This window comes from Entelurus aequoreus, linkage group LG06, assembly GCF_033978785.1.
Source record: "Entelurus aequoreus isolate RoL-2023_Sb linkage group LG06, RoL_Eaeq_v1.1, whole genome shotgun sequence".
NCBI classification, from domain to species: Eukaryota; Metazoa; Chordata; class Actinopteri; order Syngnathiformes; family Syngnathidae; genus Entelurus; species Entelurus aequoreus.
The window spans coordinates 71,247,799-71,270,879 of NC_084736.1; the positions used below are offsets into that span (position 1 = coordinate 71,247,799).

A 23,081-nucleotide genomic window follows, 5' to 3' on the forward strand; every position below is an offset into this window, starting at 1 on the left:
TTGTGCACTGGTGCACAGCGTACTTGCCAACCCTCCCGATTTTTCCGGGAGACTCCCGAATTTCAGTGCCCCTCCCGAAAATCTCCCGGGGCAACCATTCTCCCGAATTTCTCCCGATTTTCACCCGGCCAACAATATTAAGGGCGTGCCGTGATGGCTCTGCCTTTATCGTCCTCTACAACCTGTCGACGCGTCCGCTTTTCCCCCATACAAACAGCGTGCCGGCCCAGTCACATGTTGTATGCGGCTTCTGCATACACACGAAAGCGACTGCAAGACATACTTGATCAACAGCCATACAGGTCACAATGGGGGTGACCGTATAAACAACTTTAACACTGTTACAAATATGCGCCACACTGTGAACCCACACCAAACAAGAATGACAAACACATTTCTGGAGAACATCCGCACCGTAACACAACATAAACACAACAGAACAAATACCCAGAATCCCTTGCATCCCTAACTCTTCCGGGCTACAATATACACCCCCGCAATCTCCCGAATTCGAAGGTCTCAAGGTTGGCAAGTATGGTGAGGAGAGGAAGGGGCCCGCTCCAAATTGTTCCCACAAGGTTGGGAGCATGGAATTGGCCACAATGTTTTGGTATCCTGGAGCATTCAAAGTTCCTTTCACTGGAACTAAGGGGCCAAGACCAACTCCTGGAAAAACAACCGCACACCATTATTCCACCTCCACCAAATTTCACACTCGGCACAATGCAGTACGAAATGTAGCGTTCTCCTGGCAACCTCCAAACCCAGACTCGTCCATCAGACTGCCAGATGGAAAAGCGTGATTCATCACTCCAGAGAACGCGTCTCCACCGCTCTAGAGTCCAGATTTTATACACCTGTGGCCGGGCCAAGTGATTAGGACACCTGATTCTGATCATTTGGATGGGTGGCCAAATACTTTTGGCAATATAGTGTACCTCCATCATGGGCAGCTACAACACTATACATTCTATTTACACACACAGCTGTTGAAAAGACTAAAGAATCCTATTATATTTTGTTTTAGTTAGTGACTAATGTGGAGGTACCAAGCTGTATGAACTGGATACAACATTTTTGGCAGCTTAAAGGAAAACTGCACTTTTTTGGGGAATCATCCACAATCCCACGTCTTTCCCGTACCTGTGCGTTCTGAATAGTGAAAAACTGCTTGTACAAGGCAGCTAACAATGCAGGTAGTGGGGATACGATCTACTAAAATACCATCCAAAAACCACCAGTTAGAGTGTAATATGTGGGCATGTCTTTGCGCGCTGGGAGCAGTGGGATGTTTGCATATTTTCTAAATATTTAGCTTTACACTTGGTGAGACTTTTAGGTTTAACATTTTGATTTAGATTCAACATTTATATATGTATTTAACATTTATGTTTAGATTAAACATTTATAATTAGATTCAACATGTATATTTACCATTCATTTTAACAATTAGATTTAGCTTTTAAATGTTACATTTACATTTAGAACAGAATAGAAAAGTTAAGAATAGAATACATCTTTATTGTAAGAAGCTCTGCCATCCGGGGGGAGCTCAAAGTAAAGCCGCTGCTCCTCCACATCGAGAGGAGCCAGAAGAGGTGGTTCGGGCATCTGGTCAGGATGCCACCCGAACGCCTCCCTAGGGAGGTGTTTAGGGCACGTCCGACCGGTAGGAGGCCACGGGGAAGACCCAGGACACGTTGGGAAGACTATGTCTCCCGGCTGGCCCGGGAACGCCTCAGGATCCCCCGGGAAGAGCTGGACAAAGTGGCTGGGGAGAGGAAAGTCTGTGCTTCCTTGCTTAGGCTGCTGCCCCCGAGACCCGACCTCGAATAAGCGGAAGAAGATGGATGGATGGATGACCACAGAAGTGGAAAATTGTATTTGGCTCACCAGCGCAGGTGACAGACGGCACTAAAATACAAACAATGATATATATATATATATATATATATATATATATATATATATATATATATATATATATATATATATATATATATATATATATATATATATATATATATATATATATATATATATATATATAACATATAACAGCCACAATAACAACAGAGGTTAGTTAAAATCAGGAAGGAAAGTAACTAAAAGTTAGGATCTAAAAGAGTATCGGTAAAACAAAAGTATAGCAGTTCGGGTCAAATGTGGATTTAAATTAAACATTTACTTTTAGATTCACCATTTATATTTAGATTCAATATTTATATTCAGATTTAAAATATAAACCCAACATTTACATTTAGTTAACATTTAGATTTAATGCTAACATTTATATTTAGATTTAACATTTACATTTAGAGTCAACACTTATATTTACCATTTCAATGTAACATTTACATTTTGAGTTAACATTAAAATGTATAGTCAACATTTAAATTTAAAGTTAACATTCATATTTAGGTTAATATTTAGAGTTAACATTTACATTTAGTTAGCATTTATATGTAACAATTATATTTATATTTAATTGTAGCAATTAGATTCAACTTTTAAATGTAACATTTATATTAAGATTTAACATTTAAATTTAACAATTAGATTTAGTTAACATATTCAACACTTTACTTTTAGAGTCATAATTTAAATTTAGAGTTAACATTTAAATTTATAGTCAACATTTATATTTAACATTTTAATTTAGAGTTAACATTTAAATTTATAGTCAACATTTAAATTTAAAGTTAACATTCATATTTAGGTTAATATTTAGAGTTCTCATTTACATTTAGAGTTAGCATTTATATGTAACAATTATATTTACATTTAATTGTAACAATTAGATTAAACTTTTAAATTTAACATTTAGATTTAGGGTTAACATTTAAACTCAACAATTAGATTTAGTTAACATTTATATTTGACATTGAGATTTACAGTTAACATTTATATTCGTCATTTAGATTAAACTTATAAATTTAACATTTAGATTTAGGGTTACCATTTATATCTAACATTTATATTTAACTACATCTATATTAAGATTTAAAATTTAAATTTAACAATTACATTTAGTTAACATATTTAGATTCAATATTTACATTTAGTCAACATTTATATTTACCATTAAAAATTGTAGTCAATATTTAAATTTAAAGTTAACATTTACAATTACAGTTAACATTTAAATTTATAGTCAACATTTGAATTTAAACTTGACATTTACATTTAGGTTAATAATTAGTTATAATTAATTTTTAGAGTTAGCATTTATATGTAACAATCATATTTACATTTAATTGTAATACATTAGATTCAACTTTTAAATTTAAAATTTAGATTTAGGGTTAACATTTATAGCTAACATTTAGATTTAACAACATTTATATTAAGATTTAACATTTAAATTTAGATGTTACATTTAAATTCTACAATTAGATGTAATTACCATTTATATTTGACATTGAGATTTAGAGTTAACATTTATATGTAGATTTACCATTCATATTTAGTTAATATTTATGCTGAAATTTAACACTGAATAAAGAAGGAGCTTGAGCTGATTTTGCAGCTGCTGTATTGCTTTTGAGTTAAGAAAAGGTAATGTTAGATTATGAGTCATTAATCCGTCATAAGTTACTGTAGAAGGTTGTATCACATCGACGAGAAGTTGGTCACAGGCTACCAACTTGATTCTATTTGGCTCTCAACAAATGAAACACAGCATAAAACCATCGCAGCATCGCTAGGATTAAGAATTATTTCAAATTTAGCAGCTCAAGGAGAGCAAAAATGCTGAACAATACAAACATCGCTGTGAGACCGGACATTGCAAGTCACTGTTTTATGTTTTTATTTGCAAAGTTAGGCAATAGTGCTGTATGACAACACTCCAAGGATCTTACCATTCTGCCATTTGTGGTATTTATTATACACAGAAAGTGTTCACTATGTTGTTGGTGAAGGTAGTGTTTGTTGTAGGAATCAATGCACCCAGGAAAGAAATATGGTAATGATTAAAATGAGCAAAATACTGTACAATTTACCTGCATTGTTAGCCGCCTCCTACTAGCAGTTTTTCACTATTTAGAACACACAGAAAAGGAAAACACCTGTTTTTGTTTCACATTAGTTTTGTGGATATGCAAAATTTAAAAAAAAAAAGGGATTTTCCTTTAAAAAAGTACATTGTAAGTGGAACCACTAAAAAAAACAAAAACAATGTAAGTGGAACCTCCAAACTCAAACGCAAAAATCTGTTAAATTCAGAGTTTAAAGTAACATTTCTGGAAACCGTCAAGGACCTCAGCTCAGTGAGTGCATTTTACATTTTCTGTGTTTTTTGTAAAATTGTCAAAAGGGTGATACCATATAAGTAGTAACTTATTGAGACAAGAACCTATCTTGCTGCTTTGTAAATAATAAGCAAAACATATCAGTCTCAAATAATGACTAACTCTAAAGACCTCAAACACGTACCGTATTTTTCGGAGTATAAGTCGCTCCGGAGTATAAGTCACACCGGCCGAAAATGCATAATAAAGAAAGAAAAAACATATATATAAGTCGCACTGCAGTATAAGTCACATTTTTTGGGGAAATGCATTTCATAAAACCCAACACCAAGAATAGACATTTGAAAGGCAATTTAAAATAAATAAAGAATAGTGAACAACAGGCTGATTAAGTGCCAAACTATGAAAAAAACTGCGACTTATAGTCCGAAAAATACGGTACATTAATTTAATACTTTACTTTAAAATTACATACACTAATATATTTCCCTGCTTTGCTCTCTATCGTTATCTTGAAAAGGGTGAGTACTGTAGTTTTTACTCCATTTTAGTTTTACAACTAATAATATGAAGTCAACTGTGAATTGTGTTGGACTTTGAAAGTTCTACTTCAGTAATACGAGTAGTGGTCATAAAAATGAAAATCTGAATTTTTGAGTTGTGCCAGGTGAGTCAACAGCTGAACGCTTGGCATTATCTAACCCTCAGCTGTCTGTCATGGTGCTAACAGTGGTATCATTTCAGATTAACCTTTGCATTACGCATGCATGGAAATGGAAGAAACAAAGATGATGTGGCTTGTTGTTGTTCATTTTGTCTTTGCTACACTGTAGTTTGTCTGAAAATGTTTGTTTTTTTATTGTTATTAAAGTATTGCTACCATGGTGTTGCAGATGTGACAATGGGAGCACAAAGCCTCCAGTAATCAGTCACGGTGTATCTAAACTACACTGAGCTAAGATTAGCTTCTATGTTGCTGCGAGGCTAACATTTGTCCCTGCCGAGTAATCTCTGACCTATTTGGGAATCCCAGAGATGCCCAAAGCAAAAGGCATCCCTCTGCACTGTTACTCAGCGGCAAAGAATGGACAACGAGTGAGAGTTGACTGAAATGGGGCAGGGTGGCGAAGTTGGTAGGGCAATCGGAGGGTTGCTGGTTACTGGGGTTCAATCCCTACCTTCTACCATCTTAGTCACGTCTGTTGTGTCCTTGGGCAAGACACTTCACCCTTGCTCCTGATGGCTGCTGGTTAGCGCCTTGCATGGCAGCTCCCGCCATCAGTGTGTGAATGTGTGTGTGAATGGGTGAATGTGGAAATAGTGTCAAAGCGCTTTGAGTACCTTGAAGGTAGAAAAGCGCTATACAAGTATAACCCATTTATCATTTATTTATAAATAATTCTGTAGATTGGTGGCAATTAAAGGACACTAATTGGTATTCACTAAATCAAATAAGATAAGAGTCACAGTGAAACAACACAAACAATAAAACTACTTTATGTTTGAAAAGTAAGCAACTCTTACACCTCTTTTATCTGTTGTGACAAAGATGTGACTTCACGCACACATCGATCGTATAGTTCTGCCCATTGTTGTTGTCCCAAAAGGTGACACCCTGTTCTCCTGGCGAATAGCTTAAGCAGAATTCTATCTTCCTCTTTGCATCGAGCACTTTAGGTACGGCGATGTCAAACTCGAAGATGTCTGTGTGCGGCCCTCCGAAGCGCTGCTGCAGGTACGTGCAGGGCACATCTCTGTAGCTTTGCCATGAGTCAAAAGTGATGCGCACACGCACATCTTTTCGAAAGCTGACGTTTCGGACTCGGACGGTGCCTCTGAGGGCTTGCTCGGTGACCGTGCAGTTCTCCAGCGTGACCATGCTCTCAGCGAGCTTGGCACGGAAGGCCTGGAAATTAGCAGAGGGCTGTGGGAAGCCGAGTGTGAGCTGTGTTCCTGGGCAGCAGGTGCTGACCGTACAGCTGTAACCATCCTCCGTCATGCTCCACAGACCCTGCAGGGATGGCAGCGGGTCCAGGTCGGCGTGCTCCTCCTCATTAGAGAAGACTCGAACCTCTGCCAAGGACCATCCTTTGGAGTCGGCGAAAACCACGCGCTTGTTCTTGACTGGGGCCAATATATCCTCATCATCCGAGTCCTCAAAGGAACTTGAGAGCAGCCGAGTGGAGAAGTCTTGAAGGATGTCAGAGGATACGTGTTTTGAAAGTGCGGGGCGGATGCAGGACCGCAGAGGCTTCAGGATGGGCACCCAAACGTGAGGACAAAGTTGTTTACGTTGGTTTAAACACAGCCTGACCGCAATCTCCACTAGTCCAGCTGACTGTGCCATGGAGCCCAGGCCAAAGACAGGCAGGACACTAACAAGAAACAACAAAAAGTGACTTCAACTTGTTCCGCGACCAATAATGTATGCTTCGAGAGAAGGAACATGCTAAGAATTACAGTTCATGCATGCACATTTCCGCACAGTTCTTACGTTGTGCTGGATGTCTCCATACTGATGATCTGGTGCAGATTTAGGGACGCACTTTATTATCTTAAGAGGAAAAACGTTACACAGTACATGTATAATGTTGCAGAATAAAACTGAAAATTGTAAACAATTAGACATGACTTACATTGAGAGCAGATAGTAGTCCTGCGAGAACCACGTCGACCCTTTCACCCACAGTGGAGTCTTGCACGTCGTTCTATTTATATTCAAAGTTATCATGTTGTTGCCCGCCCCCTTTAGTCTTGTGACCAGTTAGTTATTCTAACCCTTTTTTTACAACTCTGTCTGATGCAGATATCAGATCATTTACATTCAAATGATAATTGTAACCTTTAGAAATGTGATTTATGGCTCCTTTTTTAATAATTTATTGAACTTTTTTCCCCAATATATTTTAATTATCAGGTATTTATTTTTATTTAATTGTATTTGAAGGTAGCCAGATCTTAAGGAATGTTACCCATCAAAGAGCAGTTCAAAAGTTTTTTTTTAATAGAAATTACTTGTATTTATCAAGGAATGAATCAGTTGTAAAACAAGATTTGGGTCAGAATAATTCAAATTTACACATTCCAATAATGTAGCTCCATTGGTGGAAATTATTGTAAAACACTGCTAATATTTAAATAATTTGATTTGCGTCTTTATTATAAACATTCCATAAGTTGGTGTCATATCCCATCCCGTATGTATTGACAATGAGATCACTATTTTGAATTTTCCCTCACCAGTACAGATAAAATAAGCAAATAAAAAGCAAAAATATGTCTTATTGTATATAAAACAAAAAATGTGCATTCAAGATTGTACTAACCTACCCAGAGTGTATACACCTCAACTACTTTACAAATCCACAGCAGAACAATTAACGAGAAAAATGAATGCAAATCATTTCTCATTATTCATTTAAAAGAGTCATTTAAAAAGATTTGACTCAATCACGAATGTCACATCTCCAGTAACATTTGCTTGTGACTTAAATCAAGATTTTAATAGTGAAATATCCGCCTCACCCGCCCCAAATCCCTAAATGTGGTCAGAGCAGGTCATGCATGAGCTCTGCAGGCTGGCTCGTGTCCTGAAGGGATCACTGTGTCAGAGTGTGCCAGCTTGTGTGACGCAGGAAAGGACTACAGGCCACTGTCAGCGTGTCAGGCATCTAACGTGTCACTAGGTGAAAGTGTGCACTAGAAACCTGACACATACTGAGATGTTTGGACCAAACAAACAAATGCCATTAATTACTGTAAAGTTCCAAATCTACTGAAAAAGCTATAAATTGACTGAAAATACAGATGACATGATCACAATCATCCATGTTAAAATTCAATTTTCAACATTTATTGCATTCCACTCAAAAACCTCATCTTGCGGCGTGAACAATTCTGTAACAATATTATTGCATCGCTTCATCGAGAAGATAATGCCTGTTAGCTCTCTTCAATCAGTGCTCCATGATGCCACATTAGGTCTAATTACTTGGTAATTTGAGCGAGGGCACACAATGAACACTGATTGCGCCTGCTGAAAATTACATAACAGCGCTATTAGCACAATTATGTCTCAGGAAAGACAACACAGTTTGAAGGGCGGACATGAAACACACATTAAGTCAGAGACGCTGCAGATCAGAAAAGATAGGGCCTAATAACATTGGAATATAGTAGGATTTGTTACGAAAACTATTGCAGACACTCCATTACTTCTACTTATTATGCCCCAATCCTCCTTTTACAACCTTTTTATCATTATGGCAAAATATATAGTGCACCAAGTTTGTTGCATGTGTTCAAGCATTTTTTTTGCTGCAAGTTGCAACAATTTGATGAGAAAAAAGCTTAAATTTATATTGTGTTGGTTGGAATAATCATTTAATTAGTGTAACTAATATAAAATGATGACATCCGCACCACATTGAGGGCCCGGAACTTTAAATACACGAACATTGTTTCTGTGTGGCCACTGCATCAAAGTGCACCTTAGAGTGATGGTGTGTGGGTGCGGTGATCAGCGGATAGTTTTTTTTGCACAAAGTGCAATTTCAATGTTGATGACTTAAAAACATGTTAGAAAAGTGTTGTTTATTTAAAAAAAAATGTTTCTCTAAAATCCACATTCAGACTATGAAGTGTTTTATCCGATTACTCAACTTATCGGACAAACTAATCAATAAATGATTGAATTACTAAAGTAATCGATAGCTTCAGCCCCACCAGCAATTGATTATATAATTTAAAGCCTGCAGTGTAAACAAACTGTTTTCTCTTACTGTAATGTGCACTAGTAACCACAAGACTACAATGACTAGAGAATTGTTGCATGTCACCTTTGAATTATTTCAGTGCAGCGCAAAAACAATCTAATCAACCTCCTCATTAGGATGATTAAGATTAGATAAACCTGCAATTATAGGGTTTGCTATAAAGACATTTGCATTGCTTGTGTCTAGGAAGATTTAATAGTCCATATTTTGCCTCATAGAGGCCATGGCGCCATGGACCTGACACACCTGCAATGCAAAACACACTATGTATTAGTTGCATTATGTAGGCAAAATGTCATGTTTATTTGAAACTGCAGGACAACCTTTGAACATAATGTAGCTTATAACATGAAATCTCTTTCATGAACTGTTGCCAAGAAACAAAGCAAAACGAAAGAAATGAAGAGCTAAAAATAAACCCAGATGTCACTACAAAGCAGTGGCTTACATAAGATCTGCAGGGGAAGAATTGGGAGTGTGTGCACGAGCTTGAGGGGCAGCATGGACTTAGAGCTTACCCTTACCTTAGCACTTAAATCAACTGTGCAGCTCCACTTGAAATCAGTGGCGCGATGGTTCGATAGCGCATGAGATGCTGAGAGCCCTCTTCAAGATCCACTGCGTACTCTCTGGGAGAAGAGAGTACAAGATTATCAGTGACAAGAAAGAAAAAAAAAAGGAATCACATTCAGTGAGAGCCTAAGAAGAGTGAAGTTTACCTTTGATCGTCTGTTTCGGGCTCCACTAGGATATTCTCTTGTCTCTCCCTTACCCGCAGGAACACAAAAGAGTCCATGCAGGGTGCAGGTACTGAGTCGCCAACAGAATGAAGATTTACATTATTGTATTAACGAGAGTCTGCAAAGCTATGTGAGCTAAAACTAGACCAGGTTTAGGGATTGTACCTGCTTTAAGCATGTCCAGAGTCTGCAAGACGGGGGGCATGTGGGTTAGTGCCACTGACTTCATGTGGCTTTCTGTATTTGCAGCATATCTGAACAACACACACAGACAGGTGACATAAACAGCAATGTAAAGTACAATGGCACATCTAAATTATGGGATACTGGTTTAACTTAAATTCGGATTCAAGTTATAGTTTTAAAATATGTTCAAACTATCACCATAAAAAAATCTATATTATTGTACAGACAATGTTTTGCAGAAATAAGTGAACAGAGTAAGAATCAAATAGATAATAGGCCCGGCCGATAATTGGTCGATCTGAAATCTCTTTTGCTTATCTTTCATTACTTCCATTTTTTTCTGGGAAATCCAGTTTTGTCCTTTTTTTCCGGTGTTTTACCAGCTCCGTTTTGCTACTGCAATGCTCAAGCCTACGCCTGCAACACTCGGGAGTGTGGGCTCATCAAAGGAGCACTGTGGAGTGTAATGTTCTGTGGTTCCGTCAAAAACAATGCCACAGAGACGGTTGCACATTAAGATGACGGAAAATATATCCCTGCCAAAAATCCAAACTTTGTGCATTGTAATACTTTCTGTAACATTCAGGAAGAAATGATGTAAACCAGCTTAAAACATATCTCATCCATACACTACATGAAGCAGCCCAAAATAGATGTTATGTAAATGTTTGCAATATTCCTTAGACAAATGTAATAAAGGTGTCTGTAAAGTCTCCTGATGTTTTTTGGTGCTAAATTAACATTAGCACCGCAATAAACATTATGCTGCTACTGTTTCGACATTTCCTCAAAAATAATGTAAAAAAACAACAACTTGAAGTGAATTTGAAGTGAGTTATATTTAAATAACACTTCTCTAGTGACTCAAAGCGCTTTACATAGTGAAACCCAATATCTAAGTTACATTTAAACCAGTACGGGTGGCACTGGGAGCAGGTGGGTAAAGTGTCTTGCCCAAGGACACAACGGCAGTGACTAGGATGGCGGAAGCGGGGATCGAACCTGAAACCCTCAAGTTGCTGGCACGGCCGCTCTACCAACCGAGCTATACCGCCCCAAAGCACTGTCAAGCTGTTTACTGACATGCTATTCACTCTTAAAGGGGAACGGCACTTCTTTTTTTTTTTTAATTGTGCCTATTGTTTACAATCCTTATGAGAGACAAGAAGACAAAAGCTTTTTTTTTTTTTTTTTTTGCATTGTCATTTTTAATAATCGGCTCGTTCTTGGTGGCTGGCAATGCTGTTGGAGCAATCCATTATGCCTCTAAATCACTTTATTCATGCATCCAAAAACCGCCAACAATACTTTATTTACATTTTGTAACCTGTGTAATAACCAAGCTGTAGCGACATTGTTATTGTAAGAGCGAACATGGAAAAACTCTTTCCACATCGGCATGCTAGGGCAATAGCCATAAGCTAGCTACAGCAGGAGGTAAGCTAGCTTCTACGTCAGCACCCGAATCGCTTTTGAGTTTGTAATGCACAACCCAATGCAATAGGACACCAATCTGTGCTAACTGAAAAACATGAACAATCATATTATTTCATGTTTTGTTTGTACACATCTAGCTCGACAACATAGGTACTGTTGTTGTAAAAACAAGCATGACGTGCTGTGTGTATCAAGATCAATATTACAGTGACTTATAAGAAGTTTGTTTGGTCCAGCTGACCGGGGATATTTTTTCTGGTTTATGCCAGCATAGCTTGGCTCCAAGTTCCACATTTACAGTGTCAAGTCACGCAGAAAATGGATGGATGGATGGATGAATTGCTTGTATAATGTAAAGGCCATACTACATGTTGTATGATACATTGAGAATCTGACAGGTATCATGGAGGAAGGGCAATACCGCCACCCAATCAGAATAGCTTTTGCTGTCTTCTCTCTTTCTTTAGATCCATCAATAAAAGTCTATACTTTGGGGTAGAGCTACACAATTAATACAATTTTAATCAGAATCCCAATTTTGGCTGCCACAATTAAATGAGTGTGATCATTGCCAATTTTAATAATTAAAAAGCAGGCCCCGCTGCATAATAACTCATGCACCTCCTGCACCTGTGCATGCGTATGAATCCAGAAAATGCATAAATGTAATTGCGCATTGAAGGACTCTTTTACATCAGTACAACACTAAATAACGCTATATTGTTGTATTTTGTTATTTAATATACATGTTTCACACTACAAAATATCACCCGAGCCACTTTCGGAACGTGGTTATTTTTGTATGGCTCTGGGAAAAAAAAAATCAAAAATGAATACCATATTTTTCAGATTATAAGTCGCTCCGGAGTATAAGTCGCACTGGCCGAAAATGCATAATAAAGAAGGAAAAAAACATATAATTCGCACTGGAGTATAAGTCACATTTTTTGGGGAAATTTATTTGATAAAACCCAACACCAAGAATAGACATTTGAAAGGCAATTTAAAATAAATAAAGAATAGTGAACAGGCTGAATACGTGTAAGTTATATGACGCATAAATAACCAACTGAGAATGTGCCTGGTATGTTAACGTAACATAATATTGTAAGAGTCATTCAAATAACTAACATAAAGAACATGCTATACGTTTACCAAACAATCTGTCACTCCTGATCGCTAAATCCCATGAAATCTTATACGTCTTGTCTCTTACGTGAATGAGCTAAATAATATTATTTGATATTTTACGGTAATGTGTTAATAATTTCACACATAAGTCGCTCCTGAGTATAAGTCGCACCCCCGGCCAAACTATGAAAAAAACTGCGACTTATAGTCCGAAAAATACTGTAAATAGAGAGGAGAGGAGGGGAGGCATCAAGTAATGAGAAAAATATGAAATGTTCAGAATTAGAGAGGTAACAATAAACAGTATTAATAATAAAACTCCCGACGCTGAGTATTACTTTTTAAAATTAAAATGATTGAAAAACCCTGATTGATAACTGCACTTTGATAAACTCACAGATTCACAGGTGCCAGCTCGCTAGCTTAAATGCTAACATGGAAACAAGAGACATGAACGTCTTTACCCATTAAGAAATGACATACCCCAATCTAATCTTTTGTAAACACATTGCTGTCTGAGCAACTAAATAATATTCAATTTTGTACATTGAAGCTACAAACTGTGCTCTCTTAGAACAGAGTGATCGTTCCATACTCAGAAATACGAGACAGAGGTATTTTTACGGTGCATTCAGGGACTGCTGAACAAAGTAGGATGCCACAACGCCTCCCAGAAATAATAAATAATAATAGATTTAATTTGTTATGCACTTTTCATTTAAATACATCTTAAAGTGCAATACTACAAACCAATATTTAAAACAATAAAAGCTTAGCATTTAAAAAAGATAAAATACTAAGACTAAAACACTTTCAGTAAGCATAAGAAACACAAAACATGCAAAATAGGGAGTTTTCTATGTGTCTTAGTCGTTGAATCCTCAATTATCAAATGTTGGTTTAACTAATGTTAATATACCAAATACACCACAGGCTGTAAATAGACGCAGCACCTGCACTTTTGAATTCACACCTGTATCAATATCCGAGGTAAACAGTGCACTAAAGAGCCTGGACACAACTAAAGCAGCAGGACCTGACCAAATTGAACCCTTTTTCTTAAAATTGGCTGCTGATTTTGTTGCTGAGCCTCTCTCGCATATTTTTAACCTAAGTCTAACAAGTAAAAGCATTCCAAAAATCTGGAAATCGGCCTTTGTTCTTCCCCTGCTAAAAGGGGGTGAACCCACAAATATAAATAATTACAGACCAATTTCTAAATTATGCATTTTAGCAAAATTGTTTGAGAAGATCATCAGTAACCAGCTAGAGGATTTTTTAGAATCAAACAATATTTTATCTCCATTTCAATCTGGTTTTAGAAAACAGCATAGCACTATTACAGCTGCTCTTAAAGGGAAACTTCGGTTTTTTTCAACCTGGGCCCTGTTTTCATAATTTTTTCTGTATATGTGAGTGCTGGATAAAACATTTTTTGAGGTCGCGCCAGTATTGAGCAGGGCAGGCAGCCTCCAGCCCAGCTAACGCTCGTACACAGGGCAACTGGCTCTCGTCAAAATTCGGCCTATAAACATGCATTTTTTTCACACTGACAGGCTCAGATAGTTACAATGAGTGTCCGACAACATACTAGAAAGGAGAAATTAACGTATGTCTCTACCTTTAGCTGGAGATCGCTGTTTGTTGTGAGCTGTGTCCAAATCTCACCACGCTACAAATCTCGTTCCGAAATCTCGCGATAACTCGCGACAAAACACCGGTGGAAAAACAGTTACCTGACTGAGGTGAAGAGAGACGACCGAAGTGATTTTGTATTGGACTAAGTTACCGAAGACTGTTAGTTTAGTTTTATAGAAAAGGATAAAAGTAAAACAATGGTTCGTGAGTGCGCATTTCCAAACTGTGGCAACTGTTTTTCCACCGGTGTTTTGTCGCGAGTTATCGCGAGATTTCGGAACGAGATTTGTAGCGTGGTGAGATTTGGACACAGCTCACAACAAACAGCGATCTCCAGCTAAAGGTAGAGACATACGTTAATTTCTCCTTTCTAGTATGTTGTCGGACACTCATTGTAACTATCTGAGCCTGTCAGTGTGAAAAAAATGCATGTTTATAGGCCGAATTTTGACGAGAGCCAGTTGCCCTGTGTACGAGCGTTAGCTGGGCTGGAGGCTGCCTGCCCTGCTCAATACTGGCGCGACCTCAAAAAATGTTTTATCCAGCACTCACATATACAGAAAAAATTATGAAAACAGGGCCCAGGTTGAAAAAAACCGAAGTTTCCCTTTAAGGTCTTCAATGATTTAATCGAGGCTGTAGACGGCAAGAAATATTGTGTCGCCCTATTTATTGATTTGTCAAAAGCATTTGACACAGTAGACCACAGTCTGTTAATTCAAGCCCTTCATCACGTTGGATTATCTAAAAATGCAGCTGCTTGGTTCACAGACTATCTCTCCAGCAGAACACAATGTGTACAGGTGGCTGGGACCACCTCTTCATTACTGGACATTACCAAGGGCGTTCCACAAGGCTCAGTGCTGGGGCCCATTTTATTTTCTATCTACATAAATAATCTTTGTAATAATTTGTCAAATGCAATGTACCATTTTTATGCAGACGACACCATTATTTATTGCTGTTCAACCTCCATCACTCAGGCTTTTGAGTTTTTACAAGCTGCTTTTGATGTCATCCAGGCTCGCTTATTTGATCTTAAATTGGTTTTAAATACAGATAAAAGCAAGGTAATGGGTTTCTCTCATTCAAGGGTGCTACTGGAAAATATTCCAAATATTGTAACATCAAATGGAAACCCTATAGAGCAGGTCTTAAATTACAAGTACTTGGGTTTTACTCTTGATCAGGAGCTTTCATTTAAAGCCCATATTAACAACTTGGTCTCTAAGCTTAGGGTAAAGCTTGGTTTCTTTTTTAGAAATAAAAACTGCTTCTCTCTTAAAGTCAGAAAGAAATTGGTGACAGCAACTATCTTGCCTGTAATTGATTATGGAGACGTGCTTTATTTTAGTGCTTCATCTAAATGCCTCCAGTCCTTGGACACTGTTTTTCATTCAGCTCTAAGATTTGTTACTGGCTGTCGTAGTCTCACCCACCATTGTCAACTGTATATGAAGTCAGACTTATCTTCATTGAGTGCACGCAGATACACACATTGGCTGACTATCATTTATAAGGCTCTTTTAGGTTTAATACCTCCATACTTGTGTACTCCGTTACAAAGAAAAAGCAGCTCTTACGCATTACGTTCTAACAATTTGTATGTTTTAACTGTTCCTCATGTACGGACTGAATTTGGCAAAAGAGCTTTTGGCATTGATTCCCCTATGGCATGGAATGAATTGCAGACGAAACTGAAACTTACAGAACTACTTCCATTTGGAGCCTTCCGTTCTGTCCTGAGGGACAAACAGCGAGAGACGTTTGCACAGTGCCTGTGTTTTTAAAGATGTAAATCTCTGTTGTTTTACAGTTCTCTTATGTATTTTAAAATGTATGTCTTAATGTATTTATTTTGAAACTGCTCTGTGACATGTGCTGTTGACCTCTTGGCCAGGTCACCCTTGTGAAAGAGATCTTGATCTCAATGGGTTTTCTTATCTGGTTAAATAAAGGTTCTAATTTTAGTTACCGTATTTGAAAAAATTACGAAATTAGTTCAGTGAGTGTATAAGTACTTTTTGAGCACTCTCAATACGGCAGTAATGATAACCGTGATATGAAATTGTCACATTGTAACATCGCTATAATGAACAAAAACTCCGAAGGTTTTTCTTTACATAAATAGATAAAGTTTATTTATTTGGCTTGTTACTAGACTATTTATTTACAATTTACATGATGACCTTACGTTCATGTTTTTTATGTTATCAAAATTATCGGTATAAATGCAAATTTCTTCAGATCGAACCGATAATTATCTGTCAGATATTTATTCTACTCTCCTACTATTTAACAGACGTTAAACTCCTCTTTCCATGGGAGGACTTGTTTGAAGCAGCGTCCAGGCGGCTCAAAGTGTGAGACAACCTTTTTTTTTTTAAAGTACATTCTCTCACTGTGGTAAATGTGCAGAGACTAAACAGAGGTGACTTTGCATTGTGCATTCCATTCTTCTTCGTTTAGAATTATCATAGCTGCTAGTAGCCATATTGAGCTTTTACAAGACATGCTGAACCGTAATACGGTAACATCATCCGTAATGTCATACATGAGGACGAATCGACCAACAGTTAAATGTCCGACTTTAAGGCATACTTTTCTTGAACATTTGGTTGAACTCAAAATTGTACCATTTTAGGGGCATTCAACTTTGAATGCTGTATTTTAGGGGGGTCTACCACTCACTCTTTGGCAAAGGCAAACTCCTCAGGCGAAAGCAGCGATGGTTCTCCGTCGCTGCGAGACTTCTCTTTTTCAAGTACATGAGGGAAGAACTTTTCAATCTGCACGTACAAACAAACAAAATGCCATGAAATCAACCAGACCAAAGACCTGACAGGTGCTCTAATGACGGCCTGTCTGACCTTCTGCAGACGGGAGCGTAAATAGCTGCACAGCACAAAGCGGATGCGGTCGATCTCCATGCGATGGATGCTGGCTTTGGCGTCGCCTTTCTTCACCCTCAGCAGATTCTCTTCCTGGCGGAGGAAAAATGATGAGGCATAACAGAAGAGATGTCATCATTTTAAAAACTCCTTTTGCATCAAAAGTAACATTGGTTGACAACTTCCCCAGGCATCAATTGTGAGTTTGCTGTAATCGGCTGCACTGTGCAGGCATTCACCAGCCTCTGCTTACCATTTGCATGCTTGAATAGAAACACAAGCGGAATAGTGTCAACGCTTTAACATCTGTCACCTGCAAATTAAAAGAATGGATGACTACAATCTAGGTAACCTTAAATAAAGGCATCCAGATCCAGAATGCTAACAAAAATAAAGCCAAAAGTGCTGATAGGCATTTCTCTTTAAATAATATAATAATAAATATGGTTCAATGATGCAATCTGCAGGGAGAAAATGAGTGCTGCAGCTATGAATCCACAGGTAAATTCACTAAATACTTTCCAGTGAGACGATTCTTCAAACAAAATGTAACTAACAGTGTAACCGCATGTTTTTTAAGTACACTACTCTATGCCTGTATTGGGTTCTTAATGTGTATACACAAGGCTACTATATGGGGTGAAACGAGTGTAAATGTATATATGTAAATATGGTGTTATTTCACAATCATCCATCCACCCTGGACAAGTCACAACCTCATCGCAGGGCCAACACAAAGAGCTCTAATTATTAGGGGTGTGACTCTTTGGGCACCCAACGATTTGATCCGATTCCAATTCCTTGGGTGACGGTTCGATTCATAATCTATTCTTGATTCAAGCCGATTTCCACAATGTATTGTTTAGTATAACAGAATGAAACATTCTCAAAACAGTTTACAGGTTAAAAAAACACTTGTGGTTGCATGGAGATAACTACAAATGTATTTTAAAAAATGATTCATATATATAAAACATTTTTTTTATATTATTTAAATCGATTTAGAATCGGAATGAATAAGAATCGCTATTTAGATCTGAGTCAATTTTTTTGTGCACCCCTACAAATTATGTTAATAAAACGTGTTTACAAGGTCGTTAAAAGTTTTTTATGCTGTAACTATGAAAAGATCTATTTATTAATAATCCTACTTTGCAGAAATTCATTTACCACGGCAAACGACGGACGACTGTACAGCTTCATATTACCATACACATCAGTGGTATTCATCCTTTATTTGATAATGAGGTTTACCTTTTGTGTGTGGTGTAAAAACAGTATGTTTTTTTTAAATTATAACATTTTAAGACAACATTGTGCACTAGGATAGGCTCCAGCCCCTCTGCGCCTCTGAGAGGGACAAGCAATAGAAAATTAGGCTAATTCTCGGAACAAAATGCCATGCTATAAAAATTTGGGAGTAATAAAAGAACAAAAAAATCTATTTAACTTCCAAGTGTTCCTTCCACAAAGGTTAGTAGTTTGTCTGTAAACATGCAGTGTTGTGATGAAATTGTACCATGTGCACATGCATCAGAAAATACTTTTGATACACATTCAATGACTGCAGCTTCCTTTTTTGGGACAATTTGCTCTAAACCCAAACTATTATGTTCATTAGTAAAAGTGGACAACGTTGTAGAAAATACTATGTATGTTTATACGTATGTATGTATGCATCTATGTACAGTATGAATATGTGTGTGCATGTATGTACAGTACAGGCCAAAAGTTTGGACACACCTTCTCATTCAATGCGTTTTCTTTATTTTCATGACTATTGACTGAAGGCATCCAAAATATGAATGAACACATGTGGAGTTATGTACTTAACAAAAAAATGTGAAATAACTGAAAACATGTATTATATTCTAGTCTCTTCAAAATAGCCACCCTTTGCTCTGATTACTTTTTTGCACACTCTTGGCATTCTCTCGATGAGCTTCGAGAGGTAGTCACCTGAAATGGTTTTCACTTCACAGGCGTGCTTGAAGCTCATTGAGAGAATGCCAAGAGCAAAGTACCGTATTTTCCGCACTAAAAGGCGCACCTAAAAAACTCAAATTTTCTCAAAAGCTGACAGTGCGCCTTATAATCTGGTGCTCCTTATATATGGACCAATATTGAGCCACAACAGGTCTCGCAACTACGGTAAGCAGCCGCCGACTTTATTTTCCCCCGTAGAAGAAGAAGCGCGCGGTGCATGCTGGGATATATGACTGTGCGAGGCGTGCCGTTTCATTTCCATTTGTGTGTTTATGTAAAGACCCCAAAATGGCTCCTATTAAGAGACACGCTTACGACGCAGAGTATAAACTCAAGGCGATCAGTCACGCAGTAGAACACGGGAATAGAGCAGCAGCGAGAGAATTTAACAATGACGACTTCGACGAGACGGATGTTGGATGCCGTATTCGCCAAACTGTTTAATTCGGACACTGAAGAAGAAGAATTTGAGGGATTCGTGGATAAGGAATAACTTAATAAAGTGAGCTTTACATGTTTATTTTGTGTGTTGTGTTGTGTGACATTAACGTTTGAGCAACGTTCAGTTATTGATATATTGTTATTGCTTTGCACTATTTCGAGTGTTACTATATTGTGATTGCACTAACGTTTGATTTACCCTAACAGTATCAGACTGTTTTTTACGTGTTTATTGAATCGAGGAAAAGTTCCCCTCCACTATGTGATATAAATGTTGCACTACATGTTATACCTTGCTGTTGTTAAAAGATAAACAAAACACCACGTCACTGACTTTACCTCGGGGAAAATAATAAAACAGCTGTTTATTCATTTTGGGAGTGAACGGAGTTGTCAGAACGCTGGTTTGTAATCTAGTAATAAAGTTTGACTGACCTATCTGACTGTTATGTTGACATTCCCTTTAGCGCAGCTCCATCCAATGCAGGGGTGGCCACACTTTTTCTGCAGGCGAGCTACTTTTCAATTGACCAAGTCGAGGGGATCTACCTCATTCTAATATATATTTTATATTTATTTATTTATGGAGACATTATTGTTAACAAGTTAAATGTGTTTTATGATAATACAAGCATGTTTAACACATATAGATTATTTTCTTTCATGAAGACAAAAATATAAGTTGGTGCATTACCTGATTGTGATGACTTGCATTGATTGGAATCAGACAGCAGTGCTGATAACGTCTGCATTTTCAGATGGAGGAGAAAAAAAGTCCTTCTTTCTGTCTAATACCACATGAAAATGGTTGGTTTTTGGCATCTTATTTGTCCAGCTTCCATACTCGTTTTTATACACTTTACAAGAAATGCATTGGCGGAAAACTCCGTAGCTTGCGAGCTTATGCACGCCAGCTTTCTGAGACTCTTATTTTGTTAGCGCAGGCAGGATGAAGCAGCACTTTTATTGTGAAGACAGGAACTGTGCAGTCGGTCTTAGAGTTTTGACGGCAGGTACGGCGCGAGAGTCTATTGAAATAAAAAGTGTTTCTCACCTTCCTGTCGGTGATTGTTTTCTTAATAATGAGCTCGCAGCAGCCAGCGTCATCTCACAAGACCCTCGCGTGCCGTGAATGTCAATCAAATGACAAAAGTGACGTCATAGTGAAGATTGATGATCGCTAATTTTGAGGTCTATTTTTTTAATGCCTGGCTGGTGATTGACCGACACACCCTCCACGATCGACCGGTGGCTCGCGATCGACGTAATGGGCACCCCTGATCTAATGGATGCATAACGTAACCCCAGCCTCTACTGTAGCGTCTATTCTATGTGCCTTATAATGCGGTGCGCCTTATATATGAACAAAGTTTTAAAATAGGCCATTCATTGAAGGTGCGTCTTATAATCCGGTGCGCCTTATAGTGCGGAAAATACGGTAATCAGAGCAAAAGCTATTTTGAAGAAACTAGAATATAAAACATGTTTTCAGTTATTTCACCTTTTTTTCTGTTAAGTACATCACTCCACATGTGTTCAGTCATAGTTTTGATGCCTTCAGTGACAATCTACAATGTAAATAGTCATGAAAATGAAGAAAAAAGTATTGCATGAGGAGAAGGTGTGTCCAAACGTTTGGCCTGTACTGTATGTATGAATACATTCGTGTATGCATGTATGTATGCATGAATGTGTGTTTGCATGTATGTATACAATATATATTTTTAAAAAGGTATATAAGTGTACCATGTGAGTGAGCTGCTCCATGACACACTCCACCACCTCGGACTGGTTTGCGAGCAGCTCTGGTGAGAACTTCTCATTGAGCCAAGCCTGTGACAGACACAACCGTTATGCTGGTGGCCATTTGGTCAATATATGTTAAATTACATTATAGGTTTATTATTTGTATCTTTATAACAACAGGCTGACGTCACTCACGTCCTCCAGCTTAGCGATCAGTTGGGCCGGGGTCATGTCATCCTCCTGACTTTCTTCATGGCTGACGTCGTTGTCAGCGAAGGAGTCCGACATGACTTCACTTTGGTGAAAGAGTCTCAAAACAAAAAGTTCTACGCGTACATTAATTGTTAGTCGGATGAATTACAGCCTGAAGTGGAAGTAAGCGAGTTCCTAAATTTCTGTCACTTTTCGGTACGTTAGCATACCGGAAAACTGTGTACGGCCACTTGTTTATTCCCGCCACAGCAGCAGTTCTCGCGAGAAGACAGCATTCTCTTTATCCCTAAAAATGACTGCAAGGCAAAGTAAGTGTTGTTCTGGTCCGTCTACAATCGACACATTTCAAACGTGTATCCTTATCAGATCAAAAAATGTCATCTAAATATATTTAAATTCATATTTTATACCAATTTTTGCTATTGACATCAAAATTGTTGTCTTTGTGAAGAGAATTATTTGCCCGTATCTTTCCTGCAAGTCTAAAATCAGGACTTACTGTATCAAAGGCCTATTTTTGGCCAACTTTCTAAAGACGCCGCTGGGTGCCGTCGTAGTTAGTATATAATATCATTTTATTATGTAAAATATTATACAACACCCAATATAATTGTACACAATACAGTGGAAAGTATTTTTCCTGAATAGTTGTGATGGGAATTCTGGCTCTTTTTTTTCCCCCGGAACTTTATTTCAAAAATAATTTCATACAAAACTTCACATCCAAAACAAACAGCATTATACAGAACGGCAACAACATGAACATATCCTTCTATATTTTTTCAAAATGTGTATAGACAAATAATTTCACTACCCTTGGCGGACAATAATCCAAGATATTAAAACAAAACTGCTTAAAAACAAATCAAATAAGATAACATATACATAAGAAAACAAGGGAAAACACTTGACAGAGAACAAAACAAAAACCAAATAAACACATCATGTTATGCATTACTTTTTAAATGTGTCTGTGGAGGGGGGCGTGGCCTGCGGGCCTGCCGCGGAACGGGGTGGGTCAGGACCGGCCTCGAAGACAGCGACAGGTGAGTGGATGGCCCAGGTGGGCCTCGGCGAGCACCACTGCTGCGGCCAGGTCTTGGGGCCACTGTCTGCGCTGGGATCGCCTCCAGGAACTGCTTCGTGACCAGCCGCTCCATCACCTGGTCGTCGCCTTCTTTTGGCTACAGCCAACGTGTCGCCGCGTCCTGGAGTTGCTGTCCAAGCACGAACGGGCGGTCCTCCTTCCCCAGACGCAGCGCCCGAAACCGGCGTCGGTGGTCCTCTGCGGTGCAACCGGTCCGGTCCAGCACCGCCCTCTTCAGGTCCGGGAAGTGCACGCGGGAGGCCGCCGATAGGCTAAGCGCCTCCCCCGCCAGCAGCGGCAAGAGTCGCACTCCCCTCTCCTCTTTCGGCCACGCGCATGCCTTCGCCGTGGCCACAAAAATGTCTATGAAGGCATGGGGGTCCTCCCTTTCCCTCATGCGCTGTATGGAGACGGCCGCTGATGTTGGCGGTGCCGCTCCTCCCCGGTCCGCCATCGCCTGCAGGATTAGGCCTTGGTGGGCTATCTGCTTTTGGACCGCCTCCAGCTGTCGCTAACTGGCCGTCGTCACCTCCGCCAGAATGTCCATTAATGCTGCC

The 23,081-nt window shown here is 38.5% G+C and overlaps 2 protein-coding genes across 5 annotated transcripts in view; one reads left to right on the forward strand and one right to left on the reverse strand.

Moving 5' to 3' along the window:
- The window catches only part of LOC133652556 (phytanoyl-CoA hydroxylase-interacting protein), a 27,548-nt gene extending 27,261 nt beyond the window's left edge, over nt 1-287 (forward strand). Inside the window, exon 5 of the mRNA XM_062051440.1 lies at nt 1-287. This exon is cut by the window's left edge and continues 977 nt beyond it. The gene's annotated coding sequence lies outside the window, so the exon portion shown is untranslated.
- Nucleotides 288-5,634: 5,347 nt separating this feature from the next.
- Nucleotides 5,635-21,701, reverse strand: LOC133652561 (DNA replication complex GINS protein SLD5-like). 4 transcript variants are annotated; one of them, XR_009826592.1, is made up of 9 exons: nt 21,420-21,701; nt 21,225-21,311; nt 17,031-17,144; nt 16,852-16,949; nt 9,934-10,022; nt 9,748-9,838; nt 9,553-9,657; nt 6,748-6,807; nt 6,546-6,628 (listed from the first exon to the last, which is right to left on the reverse strand). XR_009826592.1 is itself a non-coding variant. In XM_062051454.1 (8 exons), exons 1-7 carry the CDS (start codon nt 21,510-21,512, stop codon nt 9,561-9,563), a joined length of 669 nt encoding a protein of 222 aa, XP_061907438.1. In that variant the 5' UTR covers nt 21,513-21,573; the 3' UTR covers nt 6,838-9,274; nt 9,553-9,560. The 4 variants fall into 4 exon arrangements, 3 of the variants coding, with proteins under 3 accessions (XP_061907437.1, XP_061907436.1, XP_061907438.1); XM_062051454.1 differs by lacking the exons at nt 6,546-6,628; nt 6,748-6,807 and adding an exon at nt 6,838-9,274 and having other exon boundaries at nt 21,420-21,573; XM_062051453.1 differs by lacking the exons at nt 9,748-9,838; nt 9,934-10,022; nt 16,852-16,949; ... (1 more) ...; nt 21,225-21,311; nt 21,420-21,701 and having other exon boundaries at nt 5,635-6,628.
- Between the last annotated feature and the right edge of the window lie 1,380 nt (nt 21,702-23,081).